The sequence below is a fragment of the Scyliorhinus canicula genome, chromosome 10 (genome assembly GCF_902713615.1).
Source record: "Scyliorhinus canicula chromosome 10, sScyCan1.1, whole genome shotgun sequence".
In the NCBI taxonomy this organism is placed as follows: domain Eukaryota; kingdom Metazoa; phylum Chordata; class Chondrichthyes; order Carcharhiniformes; family Scyliorhinidae; genus Scyliorhinus; species Scyliorhinus canicula.
Window position 1 is genome coordinate 6926057 of NC_052155.1, and position 17404 is coordinate 6943460.

At 50.6% G+C, this 17404-nt stretch overlaps 1 protein-coding gene across 1 annotated transcript in view; it reads left to right on the plus strand.

Annotated features, from left to right (window-relative positions):
* Nucleotides 1-10125: 10125 nt before the first annotated feature.
* Nucleotides 10126-17404, plus strand: part of LOC119972901 (transcription initiation factor TFIID subunit 4-like) — a 167494-nt gene continuing 160215 nt past the window's right edge. Inside the window, exon 1 of the mRNA XM_038810446.1 lies at nucleotides 10126-10507. Within this exon, the coding sequence (XP_038666374.1) occupies nucleotides 10126-10507 (382 nt within the window). The remainder of the gene's footprint in view (nucleotides 10508-17404) is intronic.

Below are 17404 nucleotides of genomic sequence, written 5' to 3' on the forward strand. Positions count from 1 at the left end.
ACCTCCTGCATTTCACGGTATACGTCCGAAATCCTCCCTCCTCCAACCCACATCCCCGAGAGGACCCTGTCCCATACCCCACGTGGGGGCAGCAGAGGGAACCCCTCCACCTGCCGCCTGGCAAACGCCCTAACCTGCATGTACCTAAACATGTTCCCCGGGGGGAGCCCAAACTTCCCCTCTAACTCCCCCAGGCTTGCGAACCTCCCACCCACAAACAGGTCCCTCAACCTCCTAATACCTACCCTCTGCCAGCCCAGAAATCCGCCATCGATGCTCCCTGGAACAAACCAGTGGTTCCCCCGTATCGGGGACTCCCATCGAGCCCCCCACCTCCCCCCATGCCGTCTCCATTGCCCCCAAATTTTGAGGGTAGCTGCCACCACCGGGCTCGTGGTATACCTCGGAGGGAGCGGCAACGGCGCCGTTACCAGTGCCTCCAGGCTTGTGTCCACACAGGACGCCATCTCCAGCCTCTTCCATGCCGCCCCTTCCCCGTCCATTACCCACTTATGCACCATCGCTGCGTTGGCAGCCCAATAGTACCCACAGAGGTTGGGCAGCGCCAGCCCCCCCTATCCCTGCCCCGTTCCAGGAAAACACTTCTCACCCTCTGAGTCCCATGCGCCCATACAAATCCCGTAATACTCCTGTTAACTCTCCTAAAAAAGGCCTTCGGGATAAGGATGGGATGGCACCGGAACAGGAACAAAAACCTCGGGAGCACGTCATCTTTTTTTTTTAAGCTTAGAGTACCCAATTCATTTTTTTTCCAATTGATGGGCAATTTAGCGTGGCCAATCCACCTAGCCTACACATTTTTGGGTTGTGGGGGCGAAACCCACGCAGACACGGGGAGAATGTGCAAACTCCACACGGACAGTGACCCAGAGCCGGGATCGAACCTGGGACCTCAGCGCCGTGAGGCGGTTGTGCTAACCACTAGGCCACCGTGCCCGCGGGAGCACGTCATCTTGACGGACTGCACCCTGCCCGCCAGCGACAGCGTTAACATATCCCACCTTTTGAACTCCATTTGCTCCACCAACCTTGTGAGGTTGAGCTTATGCAGGGCCCCCCAGCTCCCAGCCACCTGGACTCCCAAGTACCTAAAGCTCCTCCCTGCCTGCTTCAGTAGGAGCCTACCAATCCCCTCCTCCTGATTCCTCGGGTGCACCACGAACAGCTCGCTCTTACCCAGGTTGAGCTGAAACCCAGAAAAGCCCCCAAATTCGCTGAGAATCCTCATCACCTCCGGCATTCCCCCCACCGGGTCCGCCACATACTGCAACAGGTCGTCCGCATAAAGCGACACTCAATGCTCCTCCCCACCCCGCACCAGGCCCCTCCAGTTCCCTGACTCCCTCAGTGCCATGGCCAGGGGCTCAATTGCCAACGCAAAGAGCAAGGGGGACAGGGGACACCCCTGTCTCATTCCCCGGTGCAGCCGAAAGTACTCCGACCTCCTCCTATTCGTGGCTACACTCGCCATCGGGGCCTCATAAAGCAACCTCACCCAACGGACAAACCCCTCCCCAAACCTTTCCAACACCTCTCACAGATACCCCGACTCAACCCTATCAAAGGCCTTCTCCGCGTCTAATGCCACCACTATCTCCGCCTCCCTTTCCACAGCCGGCATCATAATGACATTGAGAAGCCTTCGTATGTTGGTATTCAACTGCCTTCCCTTTACAAACCCCGTCTGGTCCTCGTGAATGACCCCGGCACACAATCCTCTATTCTTGTAGCTAAGATCTTTGCCAACAGCTTGGCGTCCACATTTAACAACAAGGCTGGCCTATATGACTCACACTGCAGAGGGTCCTTGTCCCGCTTAAAGATCAAGGAAATCAGCGCCCGTGGCATAGTTGGGGGCAAAGGCCCCCCCCCCTCCCTTGCCTCGTTAAAGGTCCGGACCAACAGGGGGCCCAAAAGTTACACATACATTTTATAAAATTTGGCTGGAAACCCATCCGGCCCCGGCGCCTTCCCCGACTGCATGCTCCCTATCCCTTTAACCAGCTCCTCCAGCTCAATCGGTGCCCCTAGTCCCTCCACCTGCCCCTCCTCCACCTTTGGAAATCGCAGCTTGTCCAAGAAGTGCCCCATTCTCCCCCCCCCCCCCCCACCCCACCGGGGGTTCAGACCAGTAAAATTCCCCATAAAAGACCCCATTAACGTCTACCCCCCTCCGCACCACCTTCCCACCTCTGTCCTTCACTCCCCCAATCTCCCTGGCCGCTTCTCGCTTTCGGAGCTGGTGTGCCAGCATCCTACTCGCCTTCTCCCCGTATTCATACACTGCTCCCTGTGCTTTCCTCCACTGAGCTTCCGCCTTTCTGGTGGTCAGTAGATCGAACCTGGCCTGAAGGCTACGCCGCTCCCCCGGCAATCCCTCCTCCGGAGCCTTTGCATATCTCCTATCCACCCTCACCATCTCCCCTACCAATCTCTCCCTCTCCCTCTGCTCCCCCCTCTCCCTATGGGTTCGGATGGAAATCAACTCCCCTCTAATCACCGCCTTCAATGCCTCCCAGACTCTTTCCCCCCCCCGCACCCCTTGCATACTCCAGCTCATTTCAGCAGCAACCCGGCACCCCCCCCCCCCCCCCCCCCCCCGGCTAGGACCCCCCTCCCCACGTGGGGCTACTCCTCCTCCTCCATGCCCATCAGCAGCACCCCCCCCCCCACCCGCTCTTGCACGGGAAAATAACAAACAACAAAGGCCCGCGCTTCTCAGCCCCGACCCCTCCCCCATCACCCCGCAGCGCGGGAAACCAGAGGAAGCCCGCACTTTCACCCTGCCCAACCCCGCCTCCTCTAGGGCAACTCCCATTGCCAGTCCCCACCACCAGCTCCCCGCGCTTCTAGTTTACCTCCCTGCCCGAACCCGTCCACCAGACCCATACAAAAAGACATAAAGACATCGCCCCACCCACCCTAAAGCCAACACACATCCTGCATGAAACAGAGAACCCCCTCTCCAAAGAAAAAATTAGACACAGTTGCATTTACATACAAAACCCCCATCCCTGACCCTCAGTTTGAGTCCAATTTCTCAGCCTGCACAAAGGCCCACGCCTCCTCCGAGGACTCAAAATAAAGGTGACGGTCCTTGTAGGTGACCCACAGACGCGCCAGCTGCAACATGCCAAACTTCACACTCTGTCTGTGGAGCACCGCCTTCGTCCGGTTGTACCTGGCCCACCACTTAGCCAACTCTGCACTCCAGTCCTGGTAGATCCGCACCACCGTGTTCTCCCACTTTCTGCTCCACTCCTTCTTGGCCCACCGAAGCACGCACTCTCGGTCAACGAACCGCACCAGCACCGCCCGTGGTGGCTCATTCGGCTTGGGCCTCCTGGCCAGTATTCTGTGGGCCCCCTCCAGCTCCAGGGGTCCCTGGAAGGTCCCAGCTCCCATCAGCGAGTTCAGCAAAACGACCACATAGGCCACCAGGTCCGACCCCTCCAGCCCCTCCGTGAGGCCCAGGATCCGTAATTTTTTCCACCTCGACCGGTTGTCCAGCTCCTCGAACCGCTCCTGCCACTTTTTATGGAGCGCCTCGTGCATCTCCACCTTCCCCGCGAGGGCCGCGGCCTCATCCTCCCTTTCAGAGGCCTGTTGCTGCATCTCCCGGATCGCGGCCCCCTGGGCTGTCTGAGTCTCCATCAACTCTCTGGTGGTAGCCTTCAGCGAATCCAGCAGCTCCACCTTAAGCTCCTGGAAGCAGCGCCGAAGAGTCTCCTGCTGCTCCTGCGCCCACTGCCTCCACTCCTCGAGGGCTCCGCCGGTCGCCATTTTGTTTCCCTTCCCCCGCTTTTTCAGAGGCGCTGCCACCGCTTTTCTGCTCGCCCACTCCTGGTCTGGGCCATAGAACCCTGGGGATCTACTGCAGACCCCTTCCCACATCGGGAATCGTCGAAAAAGCTCTGTTGGGGGCCCTGAAAAGAGCCCCAAAGTCCGTTTCTAGCGGGAGCTGCCGAACGTGCGGCTTAGCTCCGCATAGCCGGAAGTCGCCAGTGACATTACCAGCACGCCACCATCTCCTCACCGCCCATCCCGCCAATCATGAAGATAAAATTGTGAAAAACCAATGTCTCCTCGTGGGTTATTTTTGAGAAGAATACAAGTAGTGCATGTGTGGCTGGGTTCAAACATGAATTAGGAGCACGAGTAGGCTCTCTGAATCTGCTCTGCAGCACAGTAACACAGTGGTTTGCACTGTTGCTTCACAGTGGTTAGCACTGTCGCTTCACGGCGTCAGGACCCCAGGTTCGATTCCCGGCTTGGGTCACTGTCTGTGCGGAGTCTGCACGCTCTCCACCTGTCTGCGTGGGTTTCCTCTGGGTGCTCCGGTTTCCTCCCACAAGCCCGAAAGACGTGCTGTTAGGTGAATTGGACATTCTGAATTCTCTCTCCGTGTACCCGAACAGGCGCCGGAATGTGGCGACCGGGGCATTTTCGCAGTAACTTCATTGCAGTGTTAATGTAAGCCTACTGATGACTCTATTAAAGATTATTATTAATATTACAGCTGATCTGTTTGTGTTTCAAATTCCATATTCCCATCAACCTCCGATAACCTTGCATTCCCTTGCCTAACAAAATCTATCTACCTCTGCCTTAAAAATGTTCAGTCACCTCACCTCCAACACCTGCAGCAGAGGTTCAAAGTTGCACAACCTGTTGTCTCCCAACATCAATCCAGGAAGCCTCTGAACTGTTTCCAATGCATTTACATTGTTCCTTGGAGACCAAAACTGCACACTGTATTCAATATGTGGTCTCACCAATGCTCTGTACAACTGAAACATAACATCTTTACTTTTACGTTCAATCCCTCTCATGATAAAGGATAAGGATCTCGAATAACGATGAGTCCGAATACAGGAGGGAGATAGAGAACCTAGTGGAGTGGTGTAACGACAACAATCTCTCCCTCAATGCCAGCAAAACTAAAGAGCTGGTCATCGACTTCAGGAAGCAAAGTACTGTACACACCCCTGTCAGCATCAACGGGGCCGAGGTGGAGATGGTTTCAAATTCCTCGGGGTGCACATCACCAAAAATCTGTCCTGGTCCACTCACGTCGACGCTATCACCAAGAAAGCACAACAGCGCCTATACTTCCTCAGGAAACTACGGAAATTCGGCATGTCCACATTAACCCTTACCAACTTTTACAGATGCACTATAGAAAGCATCCTATCGGGCTGCATCACAGCCTGGTATGGCAACTGCTCGGCCCAGGACCACAAGGAACTTCAGAGAGTCGTGAATACCGCCCAGTCCATCACACGAACCTGCCTCCCATCCATGGACTCCATCTACACCTCCCGCTGCCGGGGGAAAGCAGGCAGCATAATCAAGGATCCCTCCCACCCGGCTTACTCACTCTTCCAACTTCTTCCATCGACAGTAGATTCAGAAGTCTGAGAACACACACGAACAGACTCAGAAACAGCTTCTTCCCCACTGTCACCAGACTCCTAAATTACCCTCTTATTGACTGACCTCATTAACACTACACCCTGTATGCTTCATCCGATGCCGGTGCTTATGTAGTTACATTGTATATCTTGTGTTGCCCTATTATGTATTCTCATGTATTTTCTTGAATTTTGTTTAATTCCCTTTTCTTCCATGTACTGAATGATCTGTTGAGCTGCTTGCAGAAAAATACTTTTCACTGTACCTCGGTACACGTGACAATAAACAAATCCAATCCAATCCAATAGTATTTGGGATTCATGCAATAAATCATTCTGCACTTTGGAATTCTGCAGTCATTCTCCTTTGAGTATAATGCTCAACCTTTTTATTCTCCCTGCCAAAAGTGAACAACATCACATTCTACTCCATCTGGCAGATTCTTTCCCCCTCAACCTATCTATATCTGTCTTCTTCACAACACACGTTCCTACCTTTGTGTTGTCTGCAAATTTAGCCTTCGCTCCCTTCATCTAAGTCATTGATGTAAATTGTAAAAGTCGAGGCCCCAGCACAGACCCCTGCAGGACTCCACTCGTCACATCTTGACTATCAGAGAAAGATCCATTCATACAAACTCTTTTCTGCCAGTCAGCCAGCCAATTTTCTATCAATGCTAATATGTTAACTCCAACACCATGAGCTTCTATTTCGCCCAATAACCTTTGATGTGGCACCTTGTCAAATGTCTCCTGGAAATCCAAAAACAGTATCTACAGGCTCCCCTTTATTGATGCTATTTGTTACTCCTTTAAAGAACTATAATAAATTGGTTCAACATGATTTCCCTTTAATAAAACTGTGCTGACTCTTCCTGATTACTTTGAGGTTTTGCCAAGTTTGCGGATGGCACACACGAAATGGTGGGAAGGTAAGTGGTGAGGATGACACAGTCTACAGAGGGATATAGACAGGTTAGGGGAGTGTGCAAAACCTTGGCAGATGGAATATAATGTCGGCAAATGTGAAGTTGTGCACTTTGGTAGGAAGAATAAAGAAGCTGAATATTATTTAAATGGAGAGAGATGGCAGAAAGCTGCAGCTCAGAGATTTTGGGGCCCTCGTGTATAAATCACAAAAAGCGGGCATGCAAGGTCAGCAGGTCATTGTTTCATAGAATTTACAGTGCAGAAGGAGGCCATTCGGCCCATCGAGTCTGCAACGGCTCTTGGAAAGAGCACCCTACCCAAGGTCAACGCCTCCACCCTATCCCCATAACCCCACCCAACACTAAGGGCAATTTTGGACACTAAGGGCAATTTATCATGGCCAATCCACCTAACCTGCACATCTTTGGACTGCGGGAGGAAACCGGAGCACCCGGAGGAAACCCACGCACATACGGGGAGGATGTGCAGACTCCGCACAGACAGTGACCCAAGCCGGAATCGAACCTGGGACCCTGGAGCTGTGAAGCAATTACGCTATCCACAATGCTACTGTGCTGCCCGCACGGTTTGGGAAGGCAAATGGAATGTTGGTCTTCAATTCAAAACGAATGGAGTATAAAAATAGGGAAGTCCTCCAAAAAATATACAAGACATTAGTTAGAACACACCTGGAATACTGTGAACTCTTTGGTCCCCTTATCCAAGTAAATATATACTGGCATTGGAGGCAGTGAAGGGAAGATTCACTCGGTTGATCCTGGATATGGAGGGGAGTTTAAAAAAATGAGAGGTGACCTTATTGAGACATGTCGGATTTGACAGGTTAGTTGCTGAGAGGATGTTTCCTCTTACGGGAGAGTCTAGGACCAGAGGGCATAATCTCAGAGTAAGGGGATGCCCATCTAAGACAGTTGAGGTAGAATTTCTTCCCTGGGGGTAATGAATCTGTGGATTTATTTACCGCAGGGCTGTAGGAGCAGGTCATTAAGTATGTTCAAGGCTGACGTAGACAGATATGTAATCATTCAGGGAATCGAGGGTTATATGGATAAGGCGAGCACCTGGAGTTGAGGGTTATATCAGATGAGTCGTGATCTCATTGAATGGCGGAGCAGACTCAATGTACCGAGTGACCTACTTCTGCTCCTACATCTCACGTTTTTTTCTAAGCACCCAGCCATAACCTCTTTAATGTTGAACTCTAACACCTTCCGCACGACAGATGCCAAGCTAAACAACCGAGTTTTCTGCCTCCCTCCTTGAATAGAGGGATTATATTTGCTGCTTTTCGGTCTGATGGAACCTTTCCAAAATCTAGTGAATTTTAGAAAACTAACACCGACGTGTCTACTACCTCATTTGGATTTTATTCTCAAGTGTGCCAAGGTTCAGTGAAAGGTATTGTTCTGTGTACAGTCCAGACAGAAAAACATAGGGCAAACATAAATACACATTAACCACCTCTTAAGACCCCAGGACAAAGTCTATCAGGACCTGAAGACCTGTCAGCCCGTAACTCCATCAGTTTGTTCAGTACCCGCTTTAAATTTTTAATTTAGAGTACCCAATTCATTTTTTTTTCCAATTAAGGAGCAATTTAGTGTGGCCAATCCAGCTACCCTGCATATCTTTGTGTTGTGGGGGCGAAACCCACACAAACATGGGGAGAATGTGCAAACTCCACATGGATAACTCCAGTAATCGAACCTGGGACCTCGCCGCTGTGAGGCAACAGTGCAAACCACCGTGCTGCCCGCACCATGCTGCCCGCTCAGCGCTGCCCCCTTGCACCTTAGGGCAGCACGCTAGCACAGTGGATAGCACTGTGGCTTCACAGCGGCAGGGTTCCAGGTTCGATTACTGGCTGGATCACTGTCTGTTCGGAGTCTGCACGTTCTCCCCGTGTCTGCGTGGGTTTCCTCCGGGTGCTCCGGTTTCCTCCCACAAGTCCTGAAAGACGTGCTGTAAGGTAATTTGGACATTCTGAATTCTCCCTGTGCACCCGAACACGTGCCAGAATGTGGCGACTAGGGGCTTTTTACAGCAACTTCATTGCATATACATAGATACATACATAGAACATACAGTGCAGAAGGAGGCCATTTGGCCCATCGAGTCTGCACCAACCCACTTAATCCCTCACTTCCACCCTATCCCCATAACCCCTTCGAACCTTTTTGGACACTAAGGGCAATTTAGCATGGCCAATCCACCTAACCTGCATGTGGGAGGAAACCGGAGCACCCGGAGGAAACCCACGCAGACACGGGGAGAACGTGCAGACTCCGCACAGTGACCCAGCAGGGAATCGAACGTGGGACCCTGACGCTGTGAAGCCATAGTGCTAGCCATGTGTGCTACCGTGCTGCCCCACGATTGCGGTGTTTGTCATAATATGCACCCATGCACATCATGAGGTAAAAGCAGGCAGTGACAGACACCCAGGTGAGCCAATCAACATACAGAACAACCAATCACCAGACTGAAACCAGAGGGGGGCTTCCAACTATAAAACACATGAGGCATCAGCGGTACATGGGCAGCACGGTAGTATTGTGGATAGCACAATGGCTTCACAGCTCCAGGGTCCCGGGTTCGATTCCGCCTTGGGTCACTGTCTGTGCGGAGTCTGCACATCCTCCCCGTGTGTGCGTGGGTTTCCTCCGGGTGCTCCGGTTTCCTCCCACAGTCCAAAGATGTGCAGGTTAGGTGGATTGGTCATGATAAATTGCCCGTAGTGTCCAAAATTGCCCTTAGTGTTGGGTGGGGTTACTGGGTTATTGGGATAGGGGGAGGTGTTGGGTAGGGTGCTCTTTCCAAGAGCCGGTGCAGACTCGATGGGCCGAATGGCCTCCTTCTGCACTGTAAATTCTATAATCAGCACTCGGACTCTTTCCACTGGTGACAACTGTGGTGACAGTCAGGGTGTATCATTCAACACCTTCTACACGTTGATCAGAGCTAGCCTGGTCTAGTTAGTTAGTTTACTTATAGCAGAGAGTCAACCCACAAGCAGCTGTGTGCTTCGTTACTGATGTTCAATAAATCTTATTGAACCAACGCCTACGTTTGGTGCATGATTGATCATTTCACTGCATCGTGTTGCAGTCTGTTACCCCAGGGTGAATAACACAAGTGTTCATGTAAGCCTACTTGTGACACTAATAAAGATTATTATTATAGTACATCCCTCTAATGATTGTAATTTAACCAAATTTTTGGTCCATCCTTCAATCTCCTTCGTGGGGCGATCACAAAGTTAAAAGTGGCGCATAATCTAGGTTCAACAGTGTGAGTTAGTGAATTTTGGTGTGAGTCAATTCAATAGCTGGGCAATTGGAGTGTTTTGCTGAATTAAATATTCCGTTACTAATGCAAGTCTTGTTGTAAGCTGCTTTGACATGGTTGGAAGGTTTTGCGGTGTCACGTCCCGCCTGGTTGTCTGGGCTGGTGGTGCTGCCTGCAAGGTGCTCACTGCTGGCGACTGCTTCCGGGTTGGGGCGGGGCCAGGGTGGGAATCCCGGCTGCCGTCATCACGCAGCGGCGGCGCCCGGATGCCGTCATCACGCAGTGGCGGCGCCATGCGTCATGGACAAGATGGCGGCGCCGGCGCGGCGGTTTGTGTGAGGAGAAGCCGAGCGGCCATGGCAGCCACTCCAGGCCGGGCCCTGAGCCTGCGGGAGGGCGCCAAGTGACCGGGGCGAGGAGGCGGCGGGGAGCTCGCCCGTCCGCCTCGATCATGCCCACCCCCGAGCCCGCCAGTACCGCGCGGCCGCCCCTGGCGGCCAGCGCCCAGCCGCCCGCCCCGGGCCCGTCCCCGGCCGCCGCCGCCGCCAACGGGCTGCTCAACGGCAGCGCGGCGCCCGCCGGCCCCGCTCTCAAAGTGGTCCTGCTGCCCGAGCGGCCGCCACCTCAGCCGGCTGGCCAGTCCCGGCCCAGCCCCGCAGCACCGCTGCCCTCGCCCGCCGCCGCCGTGCCCGCGCTCACCGGCAACCAGCTGCCCGTCTCCCGGCCTCCGGCCGCCACCGTCCAAAGGATCACCGTCTCCTCCCCGCACGTCAAAACCTCTCAACTGGGCCAGACCACAGTCCCCATCCTGCACAACTTCCAGGTGCCAGCAGGTAAGGAGAGTACCTTGAGACTGTTAACAACACTGTACACATCAGAGCTGTGATACCCCGATCATAACAGCCTCTACTGTAGTATACTGTATATAGTTTCCATTGACCTGAGTGGCTAGCTCGGCCGTTTCAGAGGGATGTTAGCAGTCAACCACTTGCTGAGGCCAGGCCAGGTGAGGATTTCCTTCCCTAAAGGACGTTAGTGAGCTCTGTCAATGATGCTTGTCACATTGCTGATTGGTGTGATCAGTCATCACAGCCTCATTGCTGACACTCACTTTATCGACTTTTAATTCCACCAGCTGCCATGGTGGGAGTTGAGCCTGTGCCCTCAGCATTAGCCAGGGCCTTTAGCTTACTAGCCCACAAACACTACCACTGCCCGGGGTAGGTTTTAAGGCATGTTTTGAAGGAGAGCGCTTTAGGGAATTCCAGAGCTTGCGACCGAGACAGCTGAAGGTGTAACTGTGACCCTGATCTTGAAGTGTGGCAGGGAGCTGCTGTTTGGGCAGTGCCTTGCGATCGGGGATCACTTGCTTCACTCTGATACACTGGGTTCTGAGACTGCTGATAACCCCAGTGCGAATCTGAAGACACTGTCACATGCGGGGCAGGTGCTGCTTGAAGAATTGGGTAGATGAGTTGTTTCGAGATTTGTGCACTTCCTCCGATGTCTCAACTTTGCCCAAGTCGCTGTATTCGGTGCCTTTTGAATGAACCGTCTCCATTTTGGTTAGTCATAAGCCAGGGGCTCCCGTGAGTCGGTGGGTATGTCTGACCTCTTCAGGGATTCTTTGAGGACATCCCTAAAGTGATTTCACTGTGTTGCTGAGAGCGTTCTCTGCAACCAATTGTTCAAACACAGAAGTGATGGAGCATGGAACTTGCACGTGTGTTAGGATGGGTAATTGTTTCCAGCTCATAACTATAGTGTTGAAGAGCCCATGGGGCGATTGACTTTCTTGCTAGCTGTAATGTGTGAAGCCCTTGTTTTACTTGCAGTTAGGCAGCTGCCAGAAAGCTGACCATTTATTACCCGCTGACTTATTTCAATGTTTGTCTTTTGTGCATGTATTTTGTCAGGTACTTTGCTTTAGTGAAACTTTACTTTGGGTAACTTTATAATAGCACCAAGATTCATCTAACGCCTCGTAGTAAATTAAATAGAGCTGTAGCTTAATGGGGTAGTCCACATTGAGAATAGAGTAAGATTGAAAGTGATTTGCGTTTTGAATTGCAATGCCTTGTTTAAATCTCGTGCATATAATTCCCCTTAAATCACAAGACCCACCCAACTTCAACATGTATTGGCCATATCTTCATTGTGTCAAAATTCTGGAGCTCCCGAACCTAACAGTACTGTGGGAGCACTTTCACCACATGGTCCTCAATAGTCCAGTGATGCAGCTCGCCACCACTGCCTTGAGAGCAACAAGAAATAGGCACTAAATGCTGGCCTTTTCCGAGATGTCCACATGCCAAGAGCAAATATTAAGTTTTTTTTGTTCATGGGCTGTGGATGTCACAGGCTAGACCAGCGGGTTATTGCCCTTGAGGATAGTGGTGAGCTATTCCTTGAATGGCTGCAGTCCATGCAGTGTAGGTACACCCACAGTGCTGTTAGGGAGTGTCAGGATTTTGATCTAGTGGCAATGAAGGAACATCTGATAATTTCCAAATCAGGATGCTGTGTGGCTTGGAGTTGAGCTTTCAGATAGTGGTGTTCCCGTACATCTGCTGCCCATGCCTTTCTGGATGGTGGAGGTTGTGGGTTTGGAAGGTGCTGTTGAAGGAGGCGTGTTGAGTTCCTACAGTGCATCCTGTAGATGATGCACGTGGCTGCTTCTGCGTCGGTGATGGAGGGAGTGAATGGCTAAGGTCTGGGTGGGGTGCTGATCAAGTGGAGCTGCTGTGTCCCTGATGTTGTTGAGCTTCTAGTATTGTTGGAACTGCACTCATCCAGGCAAGTGGGAAGTATTCCATCACACTCCTGACTCATGCCTTCTGTGGTGGGCAGGCTTTGGGGATTCTGGAGGTGGGTTACTCAGACGAAGAAGGAGTAGGCCTCTCGGCCCCTGAAGCCTGCTCCATCATTCAATCAGATCATGGCTGATCATGACTCGTCTCAGATTTCCCAGCCTCGTAACTGTTCTTGTAGATACCGTATTTATATGGCTAGTCCAATTCAGTTTCTGGTCATTGGTAACCCCCCAGGATGTTGTTTCAGCAGTGGTAATGCTGTTGAATGTTGTGGGGGGGGGGGGTTTATCTGTTGTTGGAGATGTCATTGCCTGGCACTTGTTCAGACTGGCTACTTGTTTGCCAGGTGTTGACCAGGCCTTGCTGAATTTGGAGAATTAAGTATCTGGAGAATTGCGAATGGTGCGGAATATTGTGCAAATATTCCAACTTCTGACCTTACGATGGAGGAGGATCATTAATGAAGCAGCTGAAGATGTTTGGGCCGAGGACAGTACCCTGTGGAACTCCCGCAGCAGTATTCTAAGGCTGAAATGATTGGTCTCCAACGATCACAACCCGATCCCGATTCCCATTGATTCCAGTTTTGCTAGGGTTACTTGATGGTACACTCGGGTGAAATGCTGTCTTGATGTCAAGGGCAGTCATTCTCCTCACCTCGTGAATTCAACTCTTTTGTCCATATTTCCAGAATGAGAAATGTTAGCCGTTTGGCAGAGCTCCAACTTTCAGTTAGTTTAGCCCCTCCCCCGAATGAGCAAATGGTGACAATCATTAACCGCCCCTCCGTGTTCCGTGTCTAACCTCTTCATCTCTGTCCAACCTACGCTTTGCAGTTGGTAAGAGTTTCTGTCCAAAGATGCTAAATTGCCCCTTAGTGTCCAAATGGTTAGGTCAGGTTACGGGGATAGAATTTTCAGTGCAGAAGGAGGCCCATCAGGTCTGCACCGGCTCTTGGAAGAGCATCCCACCCAAGCCCACACCGCCACCCCATCCCCATAATCCAGAAACCCCACCAAACACTAAGGGCAATTTAGCAGGGCCAATCCACCTAACCCGCACATCTTTGGACTGTGGGAGGAAACCGGAGCACCCGGAGGAAACCCATGCAAACACGGGGATCAGTTCTGTGTCCTCTGCTGTTTGTGATTTTCATTAACGACTTGGATGAGGGAGTTGAAGGGTGGGTCAGTAAATTTGCAGATGATACGAAGATTGGTGGAGTTGTGGATAGTGAGGAGGGCTGTTGTCGGCTTCAAAGAGACATAGATAGAATGCAGAGCTGGGCTGAGAAGTGGCAGATGGAGTTTAACCCTGACAAGTGTGAGGTTGTCCATTTTGGAAGGACAAATCTGAATGCGGAATACAGGGTTAATGGTAGGGTTCTTGGCAATGTGGAGCAGCAGAGAGATCTTGGGGTCTATGTTCATAGTTCTTTGAAAGTTGCCACTCAAGTGGATAGAGCTGTGAAGAAGGCCTATGGTGTGCTAGCGTTCATTAGCAGAGGGATTGAATTTAAGAGCCGTGAGGTGATGATGCAGCTGTACAAAACCTTGGTCAGGCCACATTTGGAGTACTGTGTGCAGTTCTGGTCACCTCATTTTAGGAAGGATGTGGAAGCTTTGGAAAAGGTGCAAAGGAGATTTACCAGGATGTTGCCTGGAATGGAGAGTAGGTCATACGAGGAAAGGTTGAGGGTGCTAGGCCTTTTCTCATTAGAACGGAGAAGGATGAGGGGCGACTTGATAGAGGTTTATAAGATGATCAGGGGAATAGATAGAGTAGACAGTCAGAGACTTTTTCCCCGGGTGGAACACACCATTACCAGGGGACATAAATTTAAGATAAATGGTGGACGATATAGAGGGGATGTCAGAGGTAGGTTCTTTACCCAGAGAGTAGTGGGGGCATGGAATGCACTGCCTGTGGTAGTAGTTGAGTCGGAAAAGTTAGGGACCTTCAAGCGGCTATTGGATAGGTACTTGGATTAGGGTAGAATAATGGAGTGTAGGTTAACTTCTTAAGGGCAGCACGGTAGCATTGTGGATAGCACAATTGCTTCACAGCTCCAGGGTCCCAAGTTCGATTTCGACTTGGGTCACTGTCTGTGTGGAGTCTGCACATCCTCCCCGTGACTGCGTGGGTTTCCTCCGGGTACTCCGGTTTCCTCCCACAGTCCAAAGATGTGCAGGTTGGGTGGATTGGCCATGAAAAATTGTCCAAAATTCTATGATTAACCTAGGACAAAAGTTCGGCGCAACATCGTGGGCCGAAGGGCCTGTTCTGTGCTGTATTTCTCTCTATCTATTGTGCAGACTCCGCACAGACAGTGACCCAAGCTGGGAATCGAACTAGGGACCCTGGAGCTGTGAAGCAATTGTGCTAACCGCTATGCTACCGTGCTAGGATGGAGGTGTGGGCTTAAGTAGGGTGCTCTTTCCAAGGACCAGTGCAGACTCGATGGGCCGATTGGGCTCCTTCTGCACTGTAAATTCTACGATCAACTGAAGTGAATTCCACAGCCTGGTTATTTCAATTACATTTCCTTTGCTTCTGTTCAAATGTTATGTGCTCTACAAGGCACCTTGCTTTTCACTCTATCTCATTCATTGTCATGATTTCAGCACTATTCTATCAACCTATATTCTCTATTCCATTGGGAAAAGAGCCATCTTTTCATATTTTCGTTATCTTGTACTAGACAGCATAGTGGTGATCCATGTTGTGCTCTCCTCTATCCTTACTACTGTGTGGTACCCAATATGCTCAAATTGGGGCTTTAGTCCACAAGACATTGGAGCAGAATTAGGCCACTCGACCCATCGAGTCTGCTCTGCCATTCAATCATGGCTGATATTTTTCTCATCCCTGTGAGGCAGCAGTGCTAACCACTGCACCACCGTGCCACCCCGAGAGCAAGGGGACTTTGGCCAAAAATTAAACCTACGAGTTAAAAAGTATGGGGAGCAAGAGCTTTTGAGAACTCATTTCCTGGTTTAATGTTTGAGGGACAAACTGACAGCATTTGAGTTTAAATGAAAGGCGAAGAGAAAATGCTGGGGAAATGAGGGTTCGGACTGTCTACTTGTGTGAAAGATAAACATCAACCTCAACTGATTGCCTAGTTTCTTTTTCGTGTCAAGAATATGTTTCTCTCCCATGCTTCCCTCCACTCCCAAATATTTTGCCTGTTTACCCTCCATAGACCATAAAATATATTGAGTCTGCTCTGCCATTTGATCATGGCTAATATGTTTCTCATCCGCATTCTTCTGCCATTCTCCTGCCTTCTCCCCATAACCCCTGATCCCCTTATTAATGAAGAACCTATCTATCTCTGTCTTAAAGACACTCAGTGATTTGGATTCCACAGCCTTCTGCAGCAAAGAGTTCCACAGATTCACCATCCTCTGGCTGAAGAAGTTTGTCAGCTCTGTTTTAAAGGATCGTCCCTTTAGTCTGAGATTGTGTCCTCTGGTTCTAGTTTTTCCTACTTGTGGAAACATCCTCTCCACGTCCGCTCAATCCAGGCCTCGCAGTATCCTGTAAGTTTCAATAAGAATCTCCCTCATCCCTTTAAACTCCCAACGAGTACAGATCCAGAGTCCTCAACCATTCCTTAAACGACAAGTTCTTCATTCCAGGGATCATTCTTGTGAACCACCTCTGGACCCTTTCCAACGCTAGCACATCCATCCTTGGATACGGGGCCTTAATAAATAAGTTCATCATTGCGATCATTACCTCTGGCCCTTTATGTCTTGTAACCTAAGGTAAAAAGAAACCCTGGAATTCTATTTACTTGCTCATAAATTGTTCCCCCGTCTTCTCCATCCCATGCCCCCCCCCCCCCCCCCCCCCCCCATCACCAATCGCACTGCTTTTCCACCGCTTGAGCTGACTTTCATTCTCCCTCCCTAACAGCTTTGTGGGTGTGCCTACACCACATGGACTGCAGTGGCTCAAGAAGGCTGCTCCCCACCACCTTCTCGAGGAGCAATTAGGGATGGGCAACAAATGCTGTCTGAGCCAATGAGGCCCATGTCTGCTGAAAGAATAAAATATTCAGGATATAATTACTGCTGCTGTTTGATTTTGAGTCTGTATCACATGCTGACATTGAATTCAACTTTTTAGCCCAGTGCCCTATCTTGTTAATGCCTTTCAATTTCTTTAGTCTTCAAAGGAATTAATTACCATCTGCAAAACTTCACACCGCTACTCACTGTGCAAATATCAAAATCATTGGGGTATATTGTGCATGGGAGTGACACCAGAATTGACCATGTGGACACCACTATTCACTACTTTAAAGACTGCCCGTTATTCTGTTTTTCCCGCTTCCTCCTGCCCGCCACTCCTTGATTGCATAACTTTAATCCTCTAATAATCTCCCATCTGATGTTGTACTAAAGTTTCTCCTTCAGTTAATTTACACGGTATCCAACAGCAAAGAGAGACTTGCATTTACATAGCTCCATTTGCAGTCGCCAGATGCGTTTCAGCTTAAGAAGTACTTTGAAGTACAGTCGCTGTTGTAATGTAGAAAGAATGGTGGCAGTTTGAGCACAGCACACTCCCACAAACAACAATATGCCAGCAACTGGATAAACTGTTTTTGAGATGTTGATTGATAAATACTGGCTGGGAGACTGGAGGTAATCGCCCTGCGATTAGAAATAATGCCACGGGATCTCCACTGAAGTGGCAGACGGAGCCTTAGTTAACCTCCTATGTGAAAGTTGGCACCTTGGATATTGTGGTACTGGAGTGTCAGCCTAGGTTTTTGTCTCCACGCCCCAGAGTTAGTTGGTTCATTTTGGCAAGATGAATATGGAGAGACATTATAAAATAAAGGGAGAAAGTCTTAAGGAGGTACAGGAACTCTGTTGTGTGCGTGTATGCGCGTTGTTGACG